At 41.1% G+C, this 27,715-nt stretch overlaps 3 protein-coding genes across 5 annotated transcripts in view; all 3 read right to left on the reverse strand.

Moving 5' to 3' along the window:
• GLIPR2 (GLI pathogenesis related 2) overlaps positions 1 to 4,155 on the reverse strand; it is a 29,600-nt gene extending 25,445 nt beyond the window's left edge. The window contains exon 1 of one of the 3 annotated variants that reach the window (XM_069004282.1): positions 3,962 to 4,133. In XM_069004282.1, the coding sequence (XP_068860383.1) occupies positions 3,962 to 4,085 (124 nt within the window). In that variant the 5' untranslated portion in view covers positions 4,086 to 4,133. Of the gene's footprint in view, positions 1 to 573; positions 1,681 to 3,961 lie in introns of those variants that run through there. The other 2 variants (XM_069004285.1, XM_069004283.1) reach the window with 2 other exon arrangements.
• An 8,201-nt stretch (positions 4,156 to 12,356) lies between these two features.
• Positions 12,357 to 19,485, reverse strand: BLOC1S4 (biogenesis of lysosomal organelles complex 1 subunit 4). The gene is made up of 5 exons (XM_069004286.1): positions 19,123 to 19,485; positions 18,706 to 18,777; positions 17,394 to 17,495; positions 16,595 to 16,729; positions 12,357 to 13,337 (listed from the first exon to the last, which is right to left on the reverse strand). The coding sequence occupies exons 1-5, from the start codon at positions 19,468 to 19,470 to the stop codon at positions 13,239 to 13,241; spliced, it is 756 nt and encodes a 251-aa protein (XP_068860387.1). The 5' UTR covers positions 19,471 to 19,485; the 3' UTR covers positions 12,357 to 13,238.
• Positions 19,486 to 19,898: 413 nt separating this feature from the next.
• PARD6G (par-6 family cell polarity regulator gamma) overlaps positions 19,899 to 27,715 on the reverse strand; it is a 65,744-nt gene continuing 57,927 nt past the window's right edge. The window contains exon 3 of the mRNA XM_069004287.1: positions 19,899 to 23,208. Coding sequence (XP_068860388.1) covers positions 22,349 to 23,208 — 860 coding nt within the window. The 3' untranslated portion in view covers positions 19,899 to 22,348. The remainder of the gene's footprint in view (positions 23,209 to 27,715) is intronic.

Consider the following 27,715-nt stretch of genomic DNA (forward strand, 5'->3'; position numbering starts at 1 on the left):
GCAGGGCACACAGACAGCCAGCAGCAGTGGGGAAAGAACCAACAGCACAGGCAGCAGCAGCAGGAAAAGTCTTGAAGAATATTTGCACAGCTGGGGAGAGACTTAGGAGCTGAGCAAGGCTGTCCTCAGTTAAATGGTTACCAAATCTTAAACCTAAATCCTTCCAACAGGAAGGGTGATAAAGCTTACCCCCCTCGAAGCATCCTGCTGCTTATCTGCAAGGCTGGTAAGTTTCGTCAGACAGCAAGACACGAAATAACTTTAAAGCTACAGGGCTCATTGTCATTTTTAACAGCAAATCAAAAGTACTTTAAGCTACAAAATATAAACTGTATATGAAATACAACTACCTCTAAACTGTGCAGGCTGAGGAGGGGGGTCGCTTTTCTTTCCTTTTTTCCCCAGTCTAACCCTTTGTCAGAGAGAAAGCTCCTCCCAGGCTGTACCATGCACAAATGAAAGCAGCTTTCTCCGGGGAAAGCCACTGAACGCTTTAGCAATGCTTTCCAAGCACAAAACCAGGCACGGACTTCGTGCGAACACACAGCCAACTGCACGAAGGCATTTGCTCACCTGATTTTCCCATGACCAAGTGGGTTTCGGTTTTTGGTTTTGTTTTTTTTTTTAATTTCACCTGCTTCCTCCTCCCTTGACTGAGTTTTGCCGCTAAGTGCCGGGATGAAGTGTTCGCAGTTTCAGCTCAACTTCTTCATTCGCCTGCGACCGCTGCTGGAAAAAACTCAGCAGCACGAACCCGCTACCGCCCCTTCTTGAGCGCTGGAATAAGCCTGCCCATGCCTTTATAAGGCATGGGAACCCCGCTCTTTTTTCATGAAAAGATCCTGGTTAGGGTCAGGAGCTATTTATCCTCCACAGTAACCAAGCAGCTCCAAAACACCATATGTTTTTACATACCATTTTAGCTTAGTAATCACATGTGTCTTATTGATAAGAGTAGGCTGTGAGAAGAAATTCTGCTGACAAATAGTTCTCCTGCCACAGTGGGTAGAATACATGGGGTGAATTCATACAGCTAAATGCTTTTGAAGTTTTACCCACTTGCTGTACATAAAGTGGAAACAAAAAAGTGATAAAGTACTTTGAAGTATAACTACATTTTCATGTCTAAAATGAATCACTTCCTGCACTGTTACAACATAATCCGTGGAAGGTATTAGTAAAATAAGGTTTTGCAGGTTAAAGAGGAACCGTGCTGATGGTGTGTTTCTGTGAAAAGGGTTGGATGTGAGTATGTCTCATTTTATCTGTGTAAGCACGCTGTGCCACTGTTATCTTCACATGACATCAAATGCCTCAAGCTAATCTGGCAAATATTAACTACTTTAACTGCAGCGAACAGGATACTTTGATTTAACTTCAGAAGTGCTGCATATCTACAAACAATAATTCAGTTACGTGTTTCCAGCTTTCATCTTCTCATCATCACGAAAAATCATGTGAGGTTACCAGTTTTTTACAATGCCTTTCAATATTTCAAGGTTCTTCTTGGTTTTGTGCCAAGTCTGCTGGCTCAGCAGGTTTTAATCATCCTTTGTCCACCTCTGTAGGCTCAGCTCCATGATAAGAAAAGAAAAAAAAATGCAGGGATAGGGTTTTTTTCTTCTTAACCAAGTAGCAGCAGCAGGTGGGGAAAGGCAACATCCCTTCACCAATGCACTGCTCCTCTTCCCTTCTTCACTGGCAGGGCTGAAACACAAGTTGAGGGAGTGTCACTGACAGCTGATGGGTTCACTGAGAAGAGGCATGAGGGCAAGTGACCACCACGCAGCGGCAGAAACCGCAGGGTGTGAGACCATGTTCATCTTCACAGCTGCCTGACATTTTCCTTTGCTGGTAGCAAGGCAGGCAGCAGAGCAGGAGGAAGAGGTTAGAGGAGGTGCAGAAGGAAATCTCTTCGAAGGAAATCTCTTCCCAGTCTCTCTGCTGCAAGTGGCAGTAATTGGCTGAGGAGCAGGGTGGATAGCTGGAGCTGGTACTATCAGAGCCCTATCAGGAAAAAGGTGCTGTTTTATTTGCTTGCAGGAGTGATCAAACCATGGGCCAGTCTGTGATTCCTACTCTCTTAAAATGCTCTGCTAAACTTGAAATACTGGCCTGTACTACTCTTAGGACATGCATCAATACTCAGCAATAGCCAGTGCTACCGTATGGCCGTGACAAGGCGTAAAAGCAATTTTATATTTGTATAGTTGTGAGTCTCTGGTATTTGAAATGTTCATTTATATTCTCATACTTGATTGTTATATTTTATACCGTTTATGTTTTAGATCTTTATAATATTCAGCTGAATTATAAAGCAACATCCCTTTGGGACCTGGACTGCTAACCAAGCACCAAGTACCTCCAAAAGCGATCAGGTACACCTGCATGCCATTGACACAACATCCTGTGAAGTCACAACTTGGAAAAGAGGGTTTCTCTGATCTGACAAAAATCCAGTGATACCTACAGGGGCAAAAAAAATGGAGCTTTTTCTGATCAGAAAAGGAAATCAGAATTACTGCTCAGGTCTCAAATGTGAAAGTATCAGTGCAAAGTAAATGCAATGACTCATCAAAGATAGGAAAGCAGCGTAAGCTGAGACACACAAAAGCCAAGAGGACGGAGAGAGCTGGGATTTTTTAGTATTTTAACATCACCTGCTGGAAGTTTCACACTAAAGAATAATACTGAAGAACATTACCAGATGGGAATTTGGAGGAGGTATGTACACTAATAATTAAGAATGCAAACAAGCCTTTGAAAATAATGAGAATGATTAAATAAAAGCCGTCGCTAATGAAATTTTCAAGCTGTAAGCCATTAATATCCTTTTACCAGTTTCAGGCAGTATCAAACAAATGTGAATGATAACAAACAGGATTTTCCATTTGCTTTATAATGTATCAAAGCACTTCCAAATGCATGTTTGTTTAATTACTGCATGATTCCTTTACACAGAGAAAATATTAGGATGACATTAGTACTATCCAATAGTAGGCATTGGAAACTATCTTACAGATACAGAAATGCCCTGTGCAGTCAGATGAGTTCAGCATTCTGCCTCTTATGGCAACACCTACTAAATGTTTCTGCAAAAGGTGCAGAAAAAAGGGTACAATGTGGACTAATTTTCAGTTGTTTCATCTTCCTGTTAAAAGGAAAGCAGAACAAAAACAGTTGGCTAGAAAAAGTAACATTTAACTAGTAAAGACTGGTGTAACCAATACTCTTTCTGGAAATAGGTTATAGAGCACACGAGAAGGAAAAATGGAATTTGAAAGGAAGTGCATGAATCATTACAACCAGGGGGTTAGTGATAACTCATGTGCAGTAGAGCTATTTCATCAACATCCTGAAAAATCTGTGGCTAAAATTTTGGTGTCAGACTGACTCTGGGCCATTCAGATGACAAAATATTCCTCCTTCTATCCTATCTTCCCTTTTCTCCTAACAAAGCAAATCCATTTCACCCACTCACATCAGCCCCTTCTCTTTACCTCGATGTGACTGATCCTAATGTTCACAGTCTCATAACCTCCTCTGGTGCCACCAGATAATTCCCTTCTTTGCTTTTTTGTCTCTTCTGGAAGCTTCCTGTACCTCTCTTTCTTTCTCCTGTGCCCAGCCTGCCCCGTGTGACCTGCTGTTTGCATTGTGACCAGCCCTTGGTAGCCACAGGCAGTCCTGCAGTGCCCCACAGGTTGCCCCAGGGCTGTGGACCTGGCAAGGCCAGTGGTGGAAGTGGCAGTGTGGATTTCTGGGCCCAGCTGGGATTGTGTTGCTGCTGCTGCTGCCTGCTGTCTCATACAGCTTGTCTTCACAGCCCCGTGCCAACAGCCTTCAATATTCCTCCAGGACCTTCTACCAGCCAGCCATATATGGCAAAATCTGTAGAAACTCAGGACTAAACAGATGTCTTTTTGATAGAGCAAGGAGCCCCAGGCAGATCCCAGGTTACCTGTTGTCTTCCCAGAGGTCTGCCTGCACACAGCTAAATACCCTCTTCCATCTGGCAAGGGCACCCCCCTCAGCAGGGCTCCACAGCAGCTGTGTGCCTGTTGCGAGGGCCCCGGTAGCATCATGGATTTCAGCCTTTCAGCAGATTTCTGTTCCAGCAGCAGTGCAAGTGAGGAAGTAAGAGCCCGCCAGCTGCTGCCTGTGCAGATCCCCAATTGCTCATAGGCAAGTTCAGACACATTTAAGAAAGCCTGAGATGAACCTTTTCACATGTGCACGCTCTGATGGGCCCAGCTGATGCAAATACCTGTCACCATCAATGTTTTGAGTCATTAATTCATTCCTTCAGTTGGCATCTATCAGGTACAATTAGCTGTCCACACAGACTGGGACAGACATATGACAACACTGTCACATGCAGGCCCTGCCAGGGAGGTGTGGATGCATCCCATCCTTCTTTTAAATGCAACACTGAACAGTCTCTCCACAAGTCAAACCATGAAGAAAAAAAGTTTGTGAGAAATTCTAAATGTAACAAATCTGTTTTCCCCAGACACCCTTAACAAGCAACCCTAAGGACCAACAGTATTTATATGACTATAAAAACATCACATAGGAATAACATCATGTATAGTGACAAGAACCATGAGTGAACTGTAAAACTATGCACAAAGCTGTATCAGGCAATAAGAAAATTGCTTATTTTTAAAAATGGAAAAGGAAAATGGGGCAAAAAATGGTGGTAGAATATTTGAGAATATTCCTCCTCTTACAGTTTTGCTAGGCTTTGCTTCTGGGCTCTCTATTGGTATTGCCATTTCACCTGTGAATTAAGCCAGGTTGTGTAGCAGATCACAAAAAGTCAACTTGAACACAGTTGGAGATGTTAATTTTTCTTGTAAGAAAAGATACTGCTTTTTAGTTTGACCATAATGCCCAGTTGCTGAACAAAATGAAAATAACTGAGCTGAAAAGAGGAAGAGCGCAAAAGCAAGGCTATACCTCTTTTATCAGCACTGTGCTGTTATCAGATGGCCACATCCACAAAACCCTCACACAGAAAACAGCAGACTATGATTGCAGAATAGTCATTGACTTCAACATCTTCCTACACACTGCAAGATAGAAGCAGCGTGTGATTAATCATCATCACAGAATTACCGAATGGTTTGGGTTGGAAGGGACCTTAAAGATCATCTAGTTCCAATCCTCCTGTCATGGTGGGGGTTGGAACCAACAACAGTCTCAAGAGCTGGGTTCCAAGCAAAGGTTTGGAGAGTTCAAAGGAGGGTGGCACGAGCACTGCCATTCTCTCAAGAGGCCCAGCACACACCCAGCTGATGTCCTTCAGGTTCTTCTAAATGTCTGAGAGTGAAAGGACACAAATCTTGCCAGAGCAGGGCAGTGAAATGCCTGCTTCAGACTTGGGATGTTCCTCAACATGGCTCAAACTACGGGGGTTCTTGCTTCACAAAAGAATCAGAGTAAAACTGTCAGTGTGGTTGCTCTCAGCTAGTTCAAAGCAGGAGCCTCCATAGGAAATGCCACTTCCCATCTGTCCAGATGCTCAGAATGCTTCCCCTCCACCCTACCAGGAAGAGAAGAGGCTGTGTAAGAGGCAGCTCAGTCTCAGGATACAGAGCAGTTAAGGGAAAGAGGGGGAGAAGAAGGTACCCTGGACAGACTTGTGACACAAAGAAGGATTTGGGAGCACTGAAAAGAAAGAGTTTCTGTCATTTCCTTAAAGTGTTACCTCTCTCCTCCAAGGCTGCAGTGGATTGAACAGTATGTGGAGCACACTTCATGGGCTCTCTGCTTCAGCACAGTTCCTCAGTTTGAGTTTAAATGCCATTTTACCAAGATCACTGCTCTGTAGCTTTGATAAGAAAAGGCAAATGACAGCCCAGATGAGCACAAAGGGGACAACTAGGCCAGTTGCTGACCTCCAGTAGTGGGGTATCCACACAAACCCACTGACCAACGCAGCACCTGTATTTTGCCTTCTTGTGCATTGCCCCACAATCTACTACTTTTTATACCCGATTTTGATAAACCTTTGTTTTAGCAAAACTTCATCCTACTGATTGGAAGTAGCTCCTGCTTAACAGCCACAAATTTAGCTATTACATTAGAATATCCTTGTACATGAACCATTTTATGAGTCAGAAAGTTAATCTGAGCAGTTACTCATGAATGAGATCACACAACTCTGAGGTCCTGGAAACCATCAGTTTAAACATTCAGAATAAGACAAGAAAGCACATTTGATATTGGGAAATAACTAGAGAAGAAACAAGAAAAAGGCAGGTTGTGGTACTGTTTAAACCTCTGATTTCCTTCTGCCTTAAATTACATGGGTAGTCCTAGTTTTCTGATCTCAAATAGGATCAGATAGAACCAGCAGAAGTGGAGAAGGATCTCAGAAAGGCAGCAAGGTCATGGAAGCTTCATACACAAAGTAAAAGGGCTTTAAGCAACCTGTTCTACAGGAAAGTATCCCTCCCCATGGTGGGGAACCAGATGATCTCTCCCTTCAAACCCATGCCATTCTATGATTCTTTAGCCAATGGAAGAGATCATGGAAAAGGAAATTACAGACATTACTACAAGAGGATGAGCAACACAGATGGCTCATGACTGTTGATTGTGTCCTCCAATAAAAGAATTAGAGGATATTAAAAGAAGCTTGTGGGAAGACAGTTCAAAAATATGGATGTGGGATGCAACAGAGAAGGTGCTTTGGCAAGGAGATTCTATTTTTGTACGCATTGCCTCTTGTCCTAACTGCTGAGAAGTGCTTGTCTCCCCCTCCTTCACTCCCTTCCTTCAGGTATTTATACACATTGATGAGATTGCCCCTGAGTCTTCTTCAGGATGAACCATCCCAGTTCTCTCTGACATTCCTCATAGGAGATGTTCCGGTCCCTTAATTGTCTTTGTGGACCTGAATTGAACTGAACTCACTCCAGTTAGAAGATCTATGTCAATCCCTCCATCATCTCCTCCCCAGCAGCTTTCCTACCTGACATTTACATCATGCTTTGCACAACTCCCACAATGTCCACATTCAAGCACCATCACATCTGTATTCATCGCAGAGCTTTGGTTCAGTGTTTTTACCCCCCCAGAGCGCTGTTTGCCACCCTGGGGCTATGCCTGTCCTAGCAAGTACTTCAGCACAGCAGTTCAGGCAGTTCGTAGCTTAATGTTTCACTGAGTTTCATCTCGGCCTAAAACTAGTGCATGGCCAGCAGCATGGAATGAATACCCAACAGCAGTTGCAGCATGTCAGCTAAACTCCTGAGCAAGTCTCTGGCTGTATTCAATCCCAAAAGAATCCATTTTACACCCAGAGGCAGTCCCATGGTGCTAACTAATGAGAGACAGAATGCTATCTATTCAAGATGGGCACTGGTATCTCGTACAACCCTGATTCTGCTGACCTCTATTATTGACTCTGTGTCCTCATAATTTCATCCAACTCACTTGGCAGAATCTTGACTTATCTCACTGGCACATGTAATGAGTTTGCAATGGCACTGCTCATCTACCTTGTCAGCTAACAACATCATAGTTGATTTTCCTTAGGCAAGATTCCTCTGGCATTACTGCTTTGTGTTGTCCTTCAACTACAGAAACACAAATTCAGAAGTCAAGCTAATAAATCCAGAAAGAAAACATAATTTCTGTTCAATTATATTGTTTTGTATTTTTCCTCCCAAATATTTTTTTGCTTAATAATACACTGGATTTTAGATGCACCAGGCACACTTCCAAAAAAGTTCCCAGCAACCTCTGACACCAAGAATAAGAGCACTGCTTATCACTAGCAGTTGAACCACCACATTTGAGTTGATAAAATATTGCTGGAAGCAGGCATCTGAGCAGGACACAGACATCTCTGTAACGACAACAAGAAGGTTATTCCTAATACCCTATTTCTTTTCTCTTCTTTCCCTCTGTGTTTCCAATCAAATTGCAAAGCCATCCCTGTAGAGAAAAGGGCTAATCAAAGAAACATGAGGGAAACAGATGCTAATTCCACAGCAGGCATTTCCCCAGCAGTACATGGAGAGACACTGCCAGGGAAAGTGCTCTGCTTGCCTTCTCAGGGGGATGGCTGGGAGCAGAGAAGTGTGACCCCTCACCCTTCTGCCAGGATAGCAATGCTGGGGCTGGACTGTTTGGCTTGGCAGGACTGATTTTTAGCCAGAACAGCCCAATGGTCTGGCTAACTACCTGCCAGTCCTACTGCTTTTGAGAAAGAGGCAGTAACCAGAGGCAGTAACAGCAGCCTGGTCCAGACACACACACTAGAACTGGTCCACAGTTCTGGTACAGTTAAAGCCCCTCCTAAAACTATGTATGTGTACTTGGGAGTAGTGCACACTGGAGGGAAAAAAAAAAGCATCAATATCACATTTGTATGTCATGTCTGTTGTGGATCTCCATTCATACCTCCCAGTTCAGGGATCTTGCCCTCATCTGTTGATGCCGCTCATTGCTCTGTCACCACAAGTTCACACCTTGGCACCTACCCTGGTTTATCTCCTGGCTATGCTGTTTTCTGCCTCTTCCATTCCTGCATAAGGCTCTTACCATTCCTTTTATCTTTTTCTAATGAATCAATCAGAACCAGCTTTTTTGCCAGTCTGCAGTTCTCTACAAACCTTTTAAATTCACTCACAGAGAAATAATTCAGGTGCTTCTGTCATATTTAGTGCCAGCCCTCAGTTTTAAAGTCCTAGGATTGTGGAAATTTCTGCTTCTGTTTTTTGTTAAAGGTTGCTTTCTAGATCTCTTGCTTGTAAAGAAACTCCTGACACTGTCACCTGTAAGGAACAGATGGCAATTAATTTATTTTTAAATAATGTAGGCATCGAGCTGCTCTCATGAAACCTACAGCTTCTGAAACAGTGGGAGATGAGAAATCGAATTGGATACTTATCCTTCTTTTCTCAGTGAGTGCTCTTTCTCCCCATGAATTCTGTCCCTTTGTCTTTTCACTCAGAACCCTCTGATGAAATTCTTGCTAACATTCAGTTAATTTTCTTAGCTCTGTCAGCACATTTATATATCTGTATTTTCAATATACTTTTTCAAAAGAATTTTTAAGATCCCGTATAGATAGCACATTGGAATGATTATGCAATTTTAATGTATTTTTTTATTACTTTCAATAGTCCACCAAAGAACGTACAGCCAATATTTGACAAAATGAAATATTGTTTTGAGTCTTCTATGTGGATTTTAGACAGGATATTTTGGTTTTCCTACCATATCCTTTACTCTGACATAATTCCAAAGGCATTATTTCAAATTTTCCTTTTCACACTGTATCTATAGGTGATTGCATTCTGTCTCCCCAGCATTGTACTGTACTGCCCATGAGAAGTACCCTCTGCTCCCCTTTTTTCTGCTTTGCTTGTTCCTCACCACTTTTAAGACATCATGCATCATTTGCATACCACTTAAAAGTTTTTCAAATCATAAAAATGACCAGCATTGAAAGAGTTTGTGAGTAGATAACATCAAGCAAGAAAGTCAAGAAAACTCCCAAGATCGCCGAGATCAGCTGGAGCTGGGGTCTGTACTACCATCTTTAGGCTGTACTACCACCCATCGGCCTGAAGTAGAACCAACAAAAGCAGCTGAGTGGACAAAGCCTCTACTCTGCCACTGCAGCACAGCCTGCCACAACAGCTCAGCTCCTACAGGGATGTGAATCCCAGCAGTGGGAAACTCCACATCCCTGATGGATTTAGCTGCAGTGGCTAGAAAGATACAGACCCCCATTATGGTCCTCTTTGATCACAGCTATATCTGACACGGATTTTGGCTTTTCAAGGATTTTGTTGGTAGTTGGTCCAAGACTAGATTTCTTTTCTATGAAAGGTGAGGGAGTTTTAAAAAGTAATCACTTAAAAAACATTTTCCTCTTTTCTTTTTTCTTTTTTTTTAAGGGAACATTTTTTACCAATTTCAAATATAAAGTTCTTTTCACAGATGAAGGTACAAGCTATCTTGCTCTTTTTCATTCTGGGAGGTCTGTCACTCAGGATCACTCTTTACAGCTTAAGCTTGCTACTTAACTCTTAGTATTGCATGTAAAACTACTTAACCTTGAAGGTTATTGTCAGAAGCAATGAAATGCCACAGGTTTTGATGTCAGTGTAATCCAGTGCATCTTTAAGTAATTTATTCTTTTATTTGGTCAGATAAATCAACAAACCTGTTTCTTTTCATAGCAGTCATCTGCACCCTGTTGTAATTTCTTTGGGCTTTACTGCAGTTGCAGCAGCACTGTTGCAATGCAACTGCTCAAGTGGAACAAAATACGCTGGTCCAAAAAAAATTAAATACAAGTATCAATCTTTATGTGCCTACTTCAGGCATAGTTTATCATATAACTAAATATCTATATAAGACAGATCATGCTGATTTTTGTCCAGGAGCTATGAAAAATGTAGACCTCTAACATTCAGTTCAACCAGTAAATCTTGTGAATGGAGCTTCTGTTACATATTGACATACATTGTACAGCAAACAGATAATCTTTAGAAAGCTGCAGCATTCGTTTCAATTAGCATTAGGCTAACGCTAGTTAACATTGGCCTAAAATGTACGTAACTATAAGAATATAAAAACTTTTAGCATTACTTTTGCTACAATTGCTTTGAAATGTTTGCCTAATGTCATAGAAGAAAAGTAAGATTTGCATGTAGACTTCTTTGTTGATATTAAACATTAGCTCATTTCACGTGCCTGATACCCAACCTTTAGCAGCTCAGCAGAGTAATCACATCTTGCTTTACACCAGCTCTGGATGAAGAGCTCTTCATGCTAAAAACAGCTGATGTAGCCCCATTGTTACTGGCTTGTATCTTGGAACTCAAGCAAGAGGACAAACATTGTGTAAGCAAAGATGCAAGTACAGCTTTCTGGGTCTGTGAAAAATGATACCAGTGGATTTTGAGATTCAGATTTTATTTACAGCTGGCAAACCTGGTAAATACTGAACATAACTCATGATGTAGTTATTACTGGGTTTACACTAATGCAAGGTAGTAACAGACAGAATAAAGGAATATTCTGAGTCTTTCTTTACTGAGTGTGAACTCTTGGGATGTTTTTTATGCTATTCCTGCTTGGTGAGACTGACCATGAATAAGGAGACAGCACAGGTGGTACAAACTCAACAGCAGAGTGCATTTTGTCATTATTATGAGAATGCCTTAATTTCATAACTGGGAGCTTAATTTCTTAACAGATGAACTGTGACCTTGGTATTTTGTACCATGTATTTTTAAAAGCCACAATTTATTTATTGTCTGTACTTTTATAGCATTTCCTTAAAAACTTTTCCATGTCTTGTCCATTATTTTCAGTAATAAAAATATTTTGGAGCATTTCCAACATAGAAATATACTAATTATAGGAACTGCCTAATTTTTGTTTGTGGTGTGCCTTGAAGATACATACAACCCTTTTTTTCCCATACAACAGTTCAACATAAATGCCACTTCAGAATATAGGAAATTTCACTGTTATTAATATGAACAATATTGTGTGAAAAATACGCAGCTGTATAAACTTGCTGAAATCTTTATTAATATTTTAAACATCATCTGTTTAAAAGAAACTGCATTTTGGTTCCACTCAGCAGAGGGCAAAGTTATTTGAGCAGGTGATTCATTTAATTAGAAAGCTGTTCTAAAGATAACTTGGGTTTTTTCACACCAGCGTTAGTATGCTTAAGAGTATTGCTACTACACTATGAGTGTGCTGCTACACTAAGTATGTACTTTTATTAGATCTCACAGAGGAGGGATAGACCTTCAAGCATTATTTATGCATACACTGAAAGGTACTGCACCTTTTAGAAATGCAAGTGTTGCTCCAGAGGAACATCTGAATAATGAATTATTTATGATAGCAAGGAGGATAGGAGGGGAGCCCTTCTTCAAAGTCATGGCTGTTTCTTTCTGCATGTTTACATGTAATTATTTTTCTAGAGTCTTGATGTTAAAATTCAGGTAAGTTTTACATCAGAACTGCTTTTGGACTTCAAAATCTTTGTTCTAATTTTTTAAAAATGTTGCTTCAGATACTGAAGATGTTTAGAACCCAATCCCTGCTGCTCTTTGGAGACAGGATCTATTAATATACAATCTCTGCTCTGCAACTCCATACCCGTTTTGTGCATGCAACATGAAATCTAGAGAAATATTGTTTCTCTAAAGCATTCCTCCCAGACTCGAATTTTGAGTATTTCTAGTGAGTTACACTGGCAATAGAGCAGCAGTGGTAAAACTTGTTCAGATTAATACAATTTATGATTAACACCTGCTAGGTGGGTCAATACTGTCCAGTGAAATGCAAGACCACAACAGGGGTTAGCCAGCTGTTAGTTTATTGATAATATAAATTGCAACCAGCATGGGAAGCCTCAGTACCACAGAGAGTTGTGAAGCAAAAACAGTCTGGTCAGGTGCCTGATTGAGGTTCAGTCCAGGGTCATCCCTCCCTCAACTTAGAGACTTGTTCCTTTTGGCAGCAGATTTTATAGATCTATATATCTCTCTCTATATAAATCTACTTCATGCCCACCTGGCTACACATCAAACAATACAATCATGCAATAATTAGAAGCTTGGGTCACTGTGAGGATCACCAGTGGGGGCAGGATGTTTGCTTTGTGAACTGGGACTACATCACATGCATTGAGCCATGTCCTTGGTTCCTTGATAATCTTCCAAGTCCTTCCAAGTCCTGCAACAAGTACGTCCCAATGTGGTGCATTTCTCTGTACAAACTGCGGGGACCAGGCTTAAAACCTTGGAATAGATGATTTTATGCATGGTTTTTCTTTCGCCTCAATCAGTACATTATGAAAAAAGACAAAACCCCCTTATCCTTGTGGTATAGCTATTTACACCTGCAGCAGCACAGATATTTATGTGTTAAAAAACTTATATACAGTAGTACACTTCCTATTATTTCCGTATTTAAAAAATGTAATGCAAAAATATTCTTAAGTTCCTTCCCCCAAATAATTTGAAAACTTACATGGATGGTGTTTTAGGAAGGCTTTTGAAATAATGTGCACAAACAAAGATTACCTGAAAATATTGCCTGAAGGAAGACAATGAGAATCAGAACGGCAATATGCCATCAGTAGTGCTGAGAAAATGCAGCTGTTCTGAGGTTGGCATTTCTTTTGTTCACTTGGCTCTCTCTATTCTGGCTGATTCATATCAATCCCAAAGCAAAAATCATCAATAAGGTGCTTCATTAAGACATGGAAAATAGTCTTCAGTCTTGAAGAGGACTGGAGGTTCATAGAGGCTCTGCTGCTGTCGTGAGGAAGACGATTTCTGCAAATTAAATAAGTTTATTTTTCGCCTTTTTCATAAAGCATTTTAAAACAAAGCCTGCAGAGCTAAAATGCAAAACAAGAAAAGGTTTTGAGGCGTATCTCCTTAGTTGAATGAATTCTTAATCATATCTCAGATGAGTCTGGCATATTCCTAATATTACTGAAGAAACACAGCCTTTGATCTTTGCCATTCCAGCACCTAACCAGGCTCAGTCCTGGAATGTGTATGTATGAGATGCCAGCACTGCAGGAACCAAATTGTACCATCCAGCTGATGGCAGAGTCATTGTAACCTTCATCCTTAACAAGCCACACACCTTTACCTTCTCTGCTCCAGCCTTTGAATTCTCCTCAGCCGCTTCTTTTGACTCAACTCTAGGCCTGTGTTGTCATTTAGTTACTCACAAAGTCTTCCTATGGAAACACACCTAGCAAATGTTTCTTTCTAGAAGGTTGCTGCTCCTCCTGAGCTTCTTCATATGACACACTGTTAAAAGTAATCTGGTAGTGGACTGGAAAAGAGCTGTTACACTTTTTCAGGAAAGGTGTACATGTTTCTTTTAAATATTAACTGTACGTGGTTTTGCTGTATCTAATGGCTCATTGGAAGAGACAACATCAAAGACCACTAGTGACTACTCTGTCAGCCTTGCTGCATGCAAATAATGCTGCAATGCAACACAGCCCCAGGGTCTGTTTTCAACACATGGCATTAAATAGAGTGCTTGAAATCAAGATTTCATTCATTAAAAATTGTTTTAAACTAATAAAAAGATTTTGATGAACTATTTTGTAGAGCCCTCAGTCTGGAATGAGGAAATTAGTCTTCACCAATAATAAAGTTAAAAGCATACCAAATATCATCAGTACCCTTGGAGTTTAGAATGCTTTGACAGCACCAAAATGAATATATAAGTAACCATACGTACAAAACAACAAAGTGGAAATTTCCCAATATTCAGTTGAGCTGTGTACTTGTACTCCATATGAAATAAGCACACATTCTCCTGCTATATACAAAATTGCTGATATACTAAATTGTCTTTAACTTTACAATACCATTAATTTGTCTAAGTTTGTTTTGCCATTCAAGTTGTGATGAAATTAAAAAATATAAACAAAGATCTAATCTATAAACAGTGTATATTATCAGTGTTCTCTGTATCACAAATTTTGCCAAATGTAAAAGCAACCTTCAAAATCAAAGTTGTAATTTTCAAAATAATTTCCTACTCTGTACTATGAGATAACACCCTACAAGCAAGGGAAACTAAGGTTTTCTGCAACTCCTGACACTGATTTAAGAGGTGCTGTATTTGCCTCTGTGCAAGGGGATAATTTCAATCCAGTGAGGAAATTTATAGGCAGGCACAGTACCCACAATTGCCTAAGCACACATTTATGATTAGTGGTTTTTGCAGTTGCTTAACAGACATTTTTACCTTTTGAGAGTCTACATTCTTAGTGATATTAGAAGTTGTATAGTACTGTTCTTTACACTGGCTGGTATTCATAAGGGAAGAACTTTGGGCAAAGTCTGAAAGGGAGATTATAAACACACATCTTGAGAAATAGAAAATACAGCCTCGGTGTAAGGAAACATACATTTAAATGAGAAGAGAATGAGGGAACTTGACTAAATTAAAATTAGCAACGAAATGTGAACTACAGCTACAGTGAAAATCATGACATCAGAATAACCTTCTTTTCCAAACCATGTATTTTAGCACTGATGTATTGAGCCAGATAAATGTCAGGCATGTGGAGAAATCTCTATAGGCATTTTCATTCTGATACACTTGTGTTTACTACTGAAAATAGGTATTTTACTATGCAGTACCCAGAACCACTGAGGAACAGTAACCTGCCTTTTAGTGAATCAAATAATGCCAGTAAGTTCTGAATGTTACTTTATTGCTATCCATACTCTTAAGAAACCACTGGAGGTGCCAGGTTCACCTTCCTGACACTTTCAAAGATTTTCTACCTTTTCAATTGTGGAAAAACTGCTTACTTGATGAAGTATTCCCATACAACACTAAAAAAAAAGCACTTTCCTAGAACTATCAAACTTTTCAACTGAAGATTATAATTCCATCGTTGATAACTGCTTTTAGCAAAAAAATGGAATACTGTTGAACATTATTCAAGGCAACTTAAGCAGTTTTTTAGTTTTGTAACTGGCCCATAAAGAGCAGCTTTGTGTTGTTTTAGTTTAGTTTTTGGGTTTTTTTAAAGAAAAAATGACAGAACCCTAAACTTAAACAGCAAGGAACATGAAGGAATGAGATGAGAAATTAACTAACTTAAACACTTCACAGTAAACTGTAGTGAAGAAAAAGTTCCTTGAACTGAGCCTTAACAAGACAACACATGTTCTTTTTAGATGTACTTTTCTCTACTGCCACATATGCTTGGAATTTGTAGGAACAAAAATACCTCAAAAAGCCACAACCTTCTTCCTCTCCCCCTTGACGAAGCTATTTTTTCCACCTTTCTTACCAGAATACAGGATGAATATACAAAAAGATAAAATAATCTGTGAGCTGACAAGATGCAAAAGAGCAAAACTTATAAATGGAGTACTGGCAGGTGATGTCAAGAAGCATCAGGTATTCAGGTGATTTTTTTTTTAACCAGAAGGTTATTTTAAACCCGAGGCATAATGCCAGTTCAGTGTTAGGTAAGACATCTCTGAAATACACCAGAGAGAGCAGTTCAAGTTTTTTGTAAAGACAGAGAAAACTGCATCCTTAGAAAGTTTACCAAGGTGGTAGCATGAAACTGTGTGGATTGAATATAAATATGACCTTTATTTTAAAAATACTGTGCAGATTAGCTTTCATTTTCTGTTTTGGTAACATTTGTGCAGTGATGTTATCAATGCAGTAGGATTCTTTGGCAGTGTTGTCTGCACAGGCTCTTCCTACTCGTTTTGCATACCAGGAGAGATCAGGGGTGCTTTAGTATAAAGGCTTGTGCATTATGTGCTTGTTTGTGTGCTTCACATTCATTTCTTTGTGTGCTTGGCCTTGTTTTGCAACATTACACAAATCCTTGTAAGAAATTATATTTTTAAGTCGGGTTGTTATCTTTTTTTTTTTAAAGAAGCCTGAGAACTCTGTAAAAATCCTAATAAAGTATATAAAAAAGGTACAGCTACATTCAGATACATGTGTAACAAACTTATTTTAATCATCTGCTCTAGTAAGCAGAGCAACTAAGCTGGTCACATGGCAGCAAAACTTTACTTACATTAAGGAAGGATGGCATGCTGATTGTGTGCAAGATTTTCCTGAACGTGCTCGGAAAAGCTCCAAGGTCTGTTTCTGCCTTTATGACCCGTTCTTCCAGTCCAGCTACGCTATTCCCAATCATTTTCACAAAAGCCTAGTGTGAAAAAACCCCCCAAAATAAATACGACATTTTCACTAACAAAATAAAACAGGATTGTGTATTGCAAAACAGTGGTGAAAGATCCGTTGCTTAAATGAGGAGTCAAAAGCTTCCTGCTCTATTTCCCTTCTGCCTACAAGTCCATTTTAATGCTAGAAATTGCCTGAGATACTTAAAAGGCTTAAAACCAGGTTAAATCTAATAAAACAATCTTCCTTTTCCCATGTACCTTTCAAAAAACTAACCTGGATCTTTCAGAATCTTGACTTCTACCTACCTTTCTACTATCAAAAGAAAAACCAAGGATGTGAATCAAGACTTTGAGGCTTTATTGGGGATCAAGAGACCTCTCATTCTAGTTGATTCTGAAATTTTGAAAGCTAGTACAAAAAACTCCCTTGCTTCAACCAGTCAATGGACATTTTTCTTTTTTGTTAAAAAAAGATCTAAAACATGTATGGGATTCGCACAGCACCCAGAAATTCTTAACAAATTTAGTCCTCTTTATTAACCCTGAAGTATGGAACCCAGAGTGGACATGGAGAACACAACTGACCTGAGCTCACTCCATGTGTGTGCATGCACACACAAATATGCAGACATTGACTCTTCCTCCCGTTAGGAAACAGAATGCATCTAGAAAATATCAAATACATACCTCTAGTTTGTCAATCTTCCTATATATCTGCCTCATTTCTGTAGCTTTTGTGTAAATTTGAGGTATACTTTCATTGACAACTTGAGAGGAATCACTTCGAATCTAAAGACAATTCAAAGAAATGATACAAAAGTCAATGAATGAAACAAAATGTGTACTAGATTTTTTTCTGGAAGCTAGACCTATGCTCCAATGAACAGACTAAAATTTAGAGTTTAAAAATACCAGACTAAAAGTAGTATAAAAACACTAGATTAAAATCAATACACTACAGCTTTTCTGTATAGTTTCTAAGAAACTTTGAAGAAAATGTATTTTGCAGAGACTAATATTTACCTTCATAATTATATTAAAAATAGGCGACTACAATCTTTTCTGAACTGAGATTTTCCAAGACATACTAAAGAATTAAATATATTAAACTAAAATTTTCACTTAAGTCTTACTACCTGTACTTTTCCTCATGTTTGTTAAAAAAGTCAGGCCACAAAAATCTTAGTTTACTGATATTAAAAAAACTTCCAGACCTACAATAAAGTTTCCCTTAGAGTTGTGCAGGAGAACCATATGTGCTATGCTTTAAAAGACAGCCTGTCTACCAGTGTCAGCTTACAGGAACTTTCCATTCAGTTCCCCCATCTAACCCTATGAGAAAAGTGAAAACAAAGCTGCCTCTCGGAAAAGAAGGTCCCCTCCCCTGAAGACAAATCTAGCTTTAGTGGTTTGGAAACTCTGATTAGATACTTTCATTAAAAAAACCCACAAAGGATGTCTTTATGTATTTTAAAGGAGAAGCAGAATATCATACTGTTCTTTTAAACCTCTGTCATTGCACCATTCAAAATGGGATTCCGTGCATGTACGTGGACAAGAATACAACTACATAAATATGCAGTTAGGAAAAATTTCTTCACTGAATGGGTTGTCAAGCATGGAAGCAGGCTGCCCAGGGAAGTGGTGGAATCCTCATCCCTGAAGGTATTTAGAAGATGTGGCACTTTGGGACATGCTTTAGGGATGAACATGGTAGTACTGGGATAATGGTTGGATTTGATGATCTTACTGTCTTTTCCAACCTAAAATATTCTATGATTCTATAGCTATATGGACATATTTTGCTCTGATGTGAAAGTTTGGTAGCTTTCATCCATGAGTTACCTAATTACCAAAGTAAGTCATCAAATTATCAAATGTGTTTAAATACTGGAATCTGCCTAGACTAAAGGCTACTTCCTATCTATGTCTTACTTACAAACACGGATTAAACTGTGTTCTGACTTCGAAAACACAACCACGTGCAAGTTATACGTACCATGTCTAGCATTCCCACGAATTCATCCACCCTGGTCAGTAAGTCTTCTAGACTCTTGTCTAAGCTTTCTATCTGCAAAACAGAGGTCACTTGAAGTACTTGAAAACACACGCACACACAAAACCCCAGCCAGTCTCACAAACAAGACCACCGAATATGGACACCGGTCAGACTACAGCCAGCCTCCCAGGAATCCCACGGCTTTTCCCTCTCTCGGCTTCGTTCAGCGCAAGGGACGCGACCCCCGGTACGTCCTGTCCTGCACAGCGCCAGACCAGGAGCGTCCAGCTCCAGAGGGCTGCGCTCCCACGACAGCCCTTCCCGGCTCCGGGCCCGCCGCATGCCCCTGTGCCCGGGAGCTGTGCCCGGGAGCTGCGCAGGAGCCCCCGGCCCGGCCCGGCCCGGCCCCTCGCCCACCTGCTCGCTGAAGAGGCTGCGGTCGGCGAGCAGGTACGCGGAGTAGGCGGCGGCGGTGGCGCTGAGCGACGCCTCCGAGGCGGCCTCGTCCTCCGCCTCCCCGAGGCCGGAGGCTCTGCTTTGGCTCTGGGACACGTTCCCGCTGTCCGCGCCGGGGCAGGCGTCCGGCAGCTCGGCTCCAGCGGGCTCGCCGGCGCCGGCGGCCGCCGCCATCCCACCGCCCGCTCCCGCCGGGCCGCACCGCCCCTCACATGACCGGGCGGGCCGGCGCAGCCGCGCTCCCGGCGGGCGGGGCGGGATCGGCCCGGCCCCTGCGGCCCGGCCTGGGAGCGGGCGGAGCGCACGCATCGCCGGTCCCCGGGCAGGGAAGCGCTCCCGGCTGGAGGAAGCTCAGGCTCCGCCGCCCCCGCCGCTCGCTGGGACAGGAACGCTGCTCCGTCTGCGGGAGCGTTTGTGCAGGATGTGCCCTCTACCGAGGGCTGGCGTGCCGCTGCTCCCTCAGCCACACACCCTTAAATGTCCGTTCTGTAATTTAATCCCAGAGCCGAAGGGGCCCCGGTGTGTGAAACCCGAGCGGCTGAACCGCGTTTCCAGGCCGATTGCTCCGGTTACGGCCTGAGTTGGGAAGGGAGGTCACTGTGAGAGGACACTGTAACACAGCCTCACTTATCGTTATGGGGCACTCAAAACAGAAGCTGGGTTGTGTGTGTGTGTGTGTGTGTGTGTGTTTGTTTTCCCTACGACGACGTTGCACAATACGTTTGCAAGCCTTAAAAGTTATTTCACTAGGTGTTGGATCCAAAGCCAACACATCAACAGCTGGCTGTTCTCAGTCTGTAATTTGTACGTGTGTGTGAAACAACTTAAGCTTCCTCCCTGCTGCGATGAACGGGGTGGAAAAGCTTGGACAGAGTGTAGTAGCACGCTTTCTATGGGCACTGACAGCCAGAGGCTCCGGAGAAAAGTGTGCAGTGGCAGGCAGAGGGGTATGCCCCTGGCTTTTTTCCAAGGAGCCAGAATTACCCCTCAAAGCCCTGAGGTCTGCAGCAGGCCATGCTATGAGGAGGGTAGGAAGCTAGCTGGTTCCAATGGAAATCAGAATAACAGGAGCCTTTAGTAAAAGCAGCAGTGAGAAAAAACACTATGGAAAGAAACTCGGTATCACTGAGCTTAAAGAAAGGGATCAAAGTCTGTACTGGTACAGAGAAAAGCACTGCATGAACATGATTACATAGCTGAAGAGCCACCCAAACCGGATACCTTGTTGTCACAGGAAAGGCAGATACTTCCACATAAAATGCTTGCGGCACAGGGAAAAAATATAGAGTAGAAGTAAGACAGTGCACATTTTATTGCAGACAGGTCACATTTTCATCTGTTAACTAAAGTAAAATGAGTAACTTCAGCCAGACAAATCCACTTATTCATAAAAGTAGTCTTATTTAAGGTGTAACAAATTTTTCCTGATAAGATGGTCTGATTGCCTGAAGCATATCCAGCTATTCATTTTTTTTTACTGCACCAATAATCAGGTTTTTTTTAAAAAAATGAAAACCTTTGGTAAAGTACAAACACAGTTTTAAGACGAACAGGATCAATGTTCTATTCTTACTGTGCTGGGAAAACTAAGTACAGCTCTATAGCTGCTTTGATACCTAGTAAAGTTTTAGTTAGAGTAAGTGAAAGGATTTTAAAATAAACTCTTAAAGCAAATCTAAAAGAAATAAACTAAGCTCAATGTCCCAAAGATATTTAACTATGAGCAGAAGACTGGTTGTTCCACAGGTATTCTAAATTAGCAACAATGAATTAGTCCACACATCCTTTTTCCAGCCATTACAGATTCCAAAACAGAATGCAATTTTTCCAAACCAAGACTCCTGAATTTTCATATTCATAAAATATTTAAGAAATGTCTATTCCACCATATAAAAAAAGCTTTAATGTACTACAAAGTTAAAAACAAGGAGCAAATGACACAAGCTAAAAGTAGAAAAATACATTTTAAAACATTTATATTTTGTTCCTTACACTGATCAAGATATAACAAAATATTTTAGATTAGACCACTTTCATAAAACTCATGGCATTTCCAGAAGCAGACAGGTACTGACTCAACAGTCACTGGTCACTCACTAGCCAGCTGGCCACCCAGCAAAGGTATCTGACCTTCACAAACATCCAGTATATTTTAACTTTCTAGAAGTCCTGTGTAGAGATTAAGCCTTATTACTAGAGGAGCCCAAAAATAACAGAACCATTCTAAGTTAGGCTTGAGAGTCAGTCAGCACCCCTCCATTCTGCAGGGCAATCTTTTGTCAAGGAAAGACCTTGTGGATTCAGGGTGCCCCAAAGGTACAGCAAGGACCTGTGTCAGCTCTGAGACCTGCACGCCTAAAAACTCACACGAATCATGATTTTGAAAAAACAGAGATGATGGGGCGAGGGAAAAAAAACCACAAACAAAAAAAGGAGGTATTATCTAATAAATATGGTAAGAGTACAAGAACGCAGCGCGCTGCCCCCGCCGGCCGGCAGGTGGCGCCCATGGCCCGGCAGCCACGGCCTCGTCCCGCACCGCCCCTCGGGCCGCGGGAAGTGCGCGGGTTTACATGGATGTGGATTTAGGTATCTACAGTTTCCTTTGGAAAATACATCTGCAGCATCTCCCGAACGCTGTAACCACCAGAATAGGAAACGGCTGCTTTCACAGAGCTTGTCTGGATTAGACATAACGCTGAGAATACGGTGTAAACAAGTCGGCGGAAGGGCTGTGTGTAACAGCAGAAGACGGGATGGCTATTAAGAAGCACTCTCTCCTTAGCTGGTATTAGAAGAAAACCAGGTTCCACTTCAAATAGACATGTCTGTTACTATTAAAATCTAATTCATATACATGCATGTATAAATACATCTACCCATGCTTTCAACCCCGAGTATGTAACACTGCCATGGGTAGCCTGTAAGACTGCTTAGGTTTACACCAACTAAAACAAACTTCAGGGCTGGGACATAAACCAGGTTTTGCACTCTGGCTTTCTCCTGACAGATTTGGCAGTGCATGACAGTTTTATGCCTAACTCCAGATGCCACGTTTCCTAGAAAGCAACAATTTTCTGCACCCGTGAGGTCTATGAGAATATCAGCTCCGTTTTGTGCACGTGTTGCACGAGTCGATTGTCCTAATTGGCACTTAAGACTGTAAGCAGAATGGCAGAAATTGCTACTAAAGTGTAATGACTGTTCCGTCCTCCTCAATACCTCCTCTGGGGATAACCAGACTGTGGCGGGGATCAGTTTTTAAGGAACTGAGTAATTTGTGGATGTTGCCGTTGCTTTCTCGGCCAGAGTTGTTGTTGAGCACCAGGTCCCTTTGAAGTCTGTGGCTAAGGCTGCTGCCATTGATTCGAGAGAGGCTACTGGAAGTAAGGCTATGCAGTTTAGGAATGTGTTGTGGCTCCAGACCACCCTCGATGACAATGTCAGCCTCTTCATCACTCTCCATTTCATCAGGGTGGAAGTTCTGCAGCACGTGGGATGTAGGCAAGCTATGGTGACTCGCAGTGCTGTCTGTAGACTGGCCAGAGCTACCAGACATCCTGCTGCTCCGAATAATATTGTTCCTCTGGTTTGCTGGCTTGACCGTGATAATGAGATTATGGCTGTTGGCAATCATCATGTCTGTGACTTGGTCAAGAGTCTTTCCTGCTACTTCAATGCCATTAACTTCCAGGACTTCGTCATTCACAGCCAGCAAGCCTGTGCTCTCTGCCAAGCCACCAGGAACCATACGGGAGATGAAGATACCGGGTACTTTCTCCAGTCCATGAGGAGTAACCCTTACGCTGGTGCCATCGCGAATGTAAAATCCCAAGGGTTTCTCACACCCGTGTCGGTACAGCCTCACTCTCCTGTGTGTTTCGGGAAGAATGTCCACATCGATTATGGAAGACACTGGTCTAAAATCATGAGGCATGCTAATGTTGATGTGGGGACGCCGGCGGAGGTTGTCATTGCGGAGCGTCACCAGAGCTTTCTTCTTTCTCGACAGCGTATTGGTCCCGAAATTGCTGTAGTCCACTTCATCTGAAAGAGAAAAAGTACTGATGTATCAATCAAACAGAATAATTCAATCTGCAGGGCATTTTCCTCCTCAAACTGGTTCAGTGAAGGCATATGTAATATGGAAATAATAATATGAAAAAAATAATACTAATATGGGAAAAAATCAAATTAATTCTTCAGTTTACTCTAATCTTTGTTTCACTTTACGTCCATCAGCACAACACTCAGAACGAACTGAGTTTACAATGACTCCCCATACTTCTTCCATGTTTTGGAGAAGAGAGATTTCTGATTCTTAACTCCTGTTGTCAGCTGTACAGAAGGCAATTACTTGCTGCAAGCCTGATATACTGTCTTGGACACAAGACTGTATTTTCAGGGTTGGATTGTAATTTTACACATACATCTCAAGTGGGCAAGGTGCATATATATACACATTCCTAGCCTAGAAGTCTGAATTGGGGAGTATTTTAACACCCAATACACAGCCTTAACCTTAGGTACAAAACATGAAAGCAAGAGTGCAGGAGAGTAGTTGGATATGTTTTCAGCCTCGGCTTTTCTAGTAAGGGATTTTTGTTAATATGCATCTCTTTGTACATCACTCTTCTCTTTGGAATATTTCACTTAATTTCAGCTGAACTTGACAGCAATAAAAAGTTCAAAAAGTGCCAGATAACAAAAGGTACTGCATAAGCAAGCAGCCTGGCAGAAAGAGAAGCAGGGAGAAGAAAACTCCTCTGCTTAGTCTGTATGCTAAGGATCACAGAATGGACATGGATTTACACACACACTCTTGCGTTTGAGTGCAAGATTCACAGGAAAATGCCTTTTTTGGGTCTGCAGTTTAAGGAATTGTTTAAATACTTCAGTCTCTGTAGCAGTGTAAAGTGATCACCTTTAATGCATCCAAGTAAACTAAGTTATTCCACATAAGAAGTTCATGCTGTGCTTTGCATAAAAAATACTTAAGTCATGAAGTTGGTAGTGTACAAATTTCGTCACTGCATCTCACAATAAAAATACTATGTGTATTTTAAATGTGAACCATGCACTGGCTGGAAAGTTTTTTCACCAGGAGTTTAAGCATAGTAACACTTTTCAGGATAAACTAACAGACTTTCAGTTTATTCTTCTGTTGAAGACGAGCAGTAAAATACAAAAGTACAGTTACAGAACTGCCACTAAGAAAACCGCTTCTCTGACAAATTAACTTTGCATAGCAATGTTTGAGAAAGTAAGACCTCTACCTGATGAAGGTTGGAGGGGGAAAAAAGGCTGTTAGTGAAGCTTATAATTGCATTTTTATGTCTTGCAAGGTGTCATTTTCAAGCCCACTTTCAAGATGTATTATTGACAGACTTCAATTAAGGGAAACTAAGTTACACTAATTAAAGGACCCTAGAAAAAAGGGGGCAGTAGCAACCTGATCTAAACGAGCCTCCTCAGAACAGGGTGTTAGATTAGCTGGGCTTCAGACGTGGTCCCTTCCAGCCAAAGTTATACAGTCATCCTACAAAGTCCTTTGGGCTGGAAAAAAATCGTTTGAAGACTTCAGAAAGACTATTTCTGCATTCTCCTATAACTTATTTACACTGGCTATAGTAACCCTGAGGACATCACAAGGCATCTGAAAGGTCATCCTGAGGGAGAAGTTTCTGTGAAATGAAGATATTCCTTGGACAAGTCTGTTGTGTTTAACTTCACACTCACCTCTTCTCTCTCCTCCCAGGATGTTCAGAGCTGTACCAGCTCTGCGTTACTTAGACTGGTGAGGCACAGGATTGGAAGTCCTTAAAATCACCCAAACACAAGAAGCTCCTAACTGGTTTCTGGAAGTGTATGCACAGCCAAAACAGTGACTGTGGAAGAAATGGCACCTTCTCAAGTCCTCCTGGTGGACAGTCAGTGCAGTGTCTACTCTTTTGGGTACAGTAGCCAATTACTGCAGCCAAAGCTACGTATTATTCCTCTTCTTCCACCAACAGGATCACCATCTACATTCAGCTAATTCTGATACTTTCCTTGTAAAGTATGGGTGTACAAGAGATATCTTTCATCACCACAGTCTCCAACACTGTACCCAGCTCACCCCCACAATTCACTGATAAATTTCTGTGACAGTCCTATGAAAGCAACTTGGGGCTTCAGATTTAGAATCCAAATTCTTCCTTGCTTGAAATACAGTGCTGTAGAATAGTAGTGCTGTGCTTCAAGGTCCAAGAAAACCTTTATCACAAATTTTCAGCTTAAGATGCCAATTAAAATTACACGTGAGTTTATGCGTTTAAGACTGTCTCTTGCAGTACTGACAAAAAACCTGAAAACAAAACCTGCATCCCTTAAAGACTCAGAAAATTAGGCAAGTGAGTACAGTTAATTGCACTGTAAAATAAAACACATACCCCAGTTAGGCATCTATCCCCTGGAAGCACCCAGGTAACTGTTATCTCCCTCTCTCTCTCTATGTTAGTACATTAATACTTAATTACTTTAGGGCAAACTTGCAAAATATTTGGTGACAAAACTGTTTTCTTTCCCTTAATTAGCAACAACCTAGAAGAGTTAATTCTCACAAGATGCAAGTTTGTGGTGATGAAGTAGCAAATTCACAGTATGATGGCCCTCCTAACACACACAAATCATTTCTGAAGCACGTCCCTTGAGCTGACCCACCAGTAGGACAACGGCACAAAAGAAGCGGTTGTTTTGTGCCTGTGACCTCCTCATCTGTGCTCAGCCCACTAACGAGTCTCCCCAGATGATTGCCAGCATTCCTAACCTGTGAACAGCTTCAAAACAACCACCTCCTTTAATAACAAAAAGCCCATCTCACCACAAAAATGCAAACTTTTTCCTCCAAACATGAGCCAGACATGAGCACGGATTACATTACAAGTAATGCAGGTTACCTTCAGTGTAGGACCACTGACTGTTCTAGGATTTACTATTACAGGGCTGGACCATGTTAAAAAAAATGAAGTCTACGCCTTGTTGATGACTGGAGTTTTTGTTTTTAAAACAGTGCCAAGCACTAGTTTCAAACTCTGACTCTAAATGGAATTCTATATGAGGAAGAGGAAATCCTAATTTTAATAGGTAAAAACTGTTAAAAGCTATTACAGGTTGGGGAAATGAGAGCTCATTTGAAGAGCTTTTAAGAAAAAAAATACTAATTAGCTTTATTTTCTTGAAAAAAATTGAAGTTTGGAATACATGCTCTTTGACAATACGGGAATTATTACATTACTTGAATTCAAGATAACCTGCTCTACAGTAATTACATTCACTTGAGACATCACTTTAAAATAAAAAAAACCAAAAAAACCCAAAAGAACAACAAACAAACCCCCAAAACACCTAAACAAACAAAAAAAAAGCCCAAAAAAAATCCAGTAGAACAAAACAGCTACACCCTCAATGTTATTTAGAACCACTAATCTTGCTGAAGGAATAAAGCAAAGTATCTCAACTGAAGTTTAACATCAGCTGTTGCTGTGGGAGCAGAGTCATCAATCCCTACCACAATGAAAATAAAATCTTCTTCACAAGGGAACTGGGAGAAGCTATCCAACATCATTCACTTTTATCAACTACAGGGTGGACACACAATGGTGCACTGCCCCCTTCCACTACTAAACTTCTCAGGTGGCATGTGTCAGACTGAAATGGAAACTCTATCAGTGCATAATTTATGATGACACGCTTTTAATGAAGGTCAGCAACTTGTTAGGTTTTGAGTTTCTCACCATATAGGATTTCAAGCAGGAATGTCACTTCAGCTAAAGAAATGGAGTGTGCTTGATGCCAGGTCTCAGGCAAGACCAGAATATACTATATGGAACCAGACAGAGCTCATTTTTCATTTGCTGCAATATCAAATTCCCCTTTTGTAGAGCAAAAGGGATCTATAGAACTCTGCATGTATACTAGCATGAGAAATGTCATCAAATGGCACATCTGAACAATGCTTAAAGCCCTGAATCTTACAGGGTATCATGTTTTCTTATGTGTCAAATGAGGCCAGAGTTAAATGTTGCTTACATACATTGTATTGTGACACAGAGAGAATTAGTCTTTTAGGCCTAGAATATGTCCATCATTTCTCAGAACAGGCCAGATTATATGGACCATTCTAATCTTCAAGATGCAATGCTTTCAGATAAGATGTACTATGAACTGGATGGATAATCCTGGATAACCACTAAACTTTAAATGACTTGGACCTGAATTCTACTTGTGCCCATAATTTGCTTCCGACTGAAAATACTCTTCCTGTAAAAAGAGATGAGGAACATAATTTACCAGCTGGAGAACTCCTGAGCATTTAAATTCTCTCTTACTTGAATCTGCAAGCCAAAGCTACACAAAAAATACCTTGAGTTCTTCTGTAGGCACTGAATAGCCCTGTTTCCCCCAAAAGCTTCAGCTTTCAGTACATTTTAAGAAACATTTTCTCTATTAATGAGTTACACAAAATCTGAAGTATTTTGGGTGCATCATTTCTGTTACTATGTGTTTGGTTGGT

This window comes from Aphelocoma coerulescens, chromosome 2, assembly GCF_041296385.1.
Source record: "Aphelocoma coerulescens isolate FSJ_1873_10779 chromosome 2, UR_Acoe_1.0, whole genome shotgun sequence".
Taxonomy (NCBI): domain Eukaryota; kingdom Metazoa; phylum Chordata; class Aves; order Passeriformes; family Corvidae; genus Aphelocoma; species Aphelocoma coerulescens.

Coding starts and splice junctions, on each gene's coding strand:
- BLOC1S4 (XM_069004286.1), bottom strand. CDS start 19,470: ATGCGTGCGCTCCGCCCGCTCCCAGGCCGGGCCGCAGGGGCCGGGCCG. Junction 18,778..19,122: donor GCAGCCTCTTCAGCGAGCAG/GTGGGCGAGGGG, acceptor TCTGTTTTGCAG/ATAGAAAGCTTAGACAAGAG. Junction 17,496..18,705: donor TCGTGGGAATGCTAGACATG/GTACGTATAACT, acceptor AATTGTCTTTAG/ATTCGAAGTGATTCCTCTCA.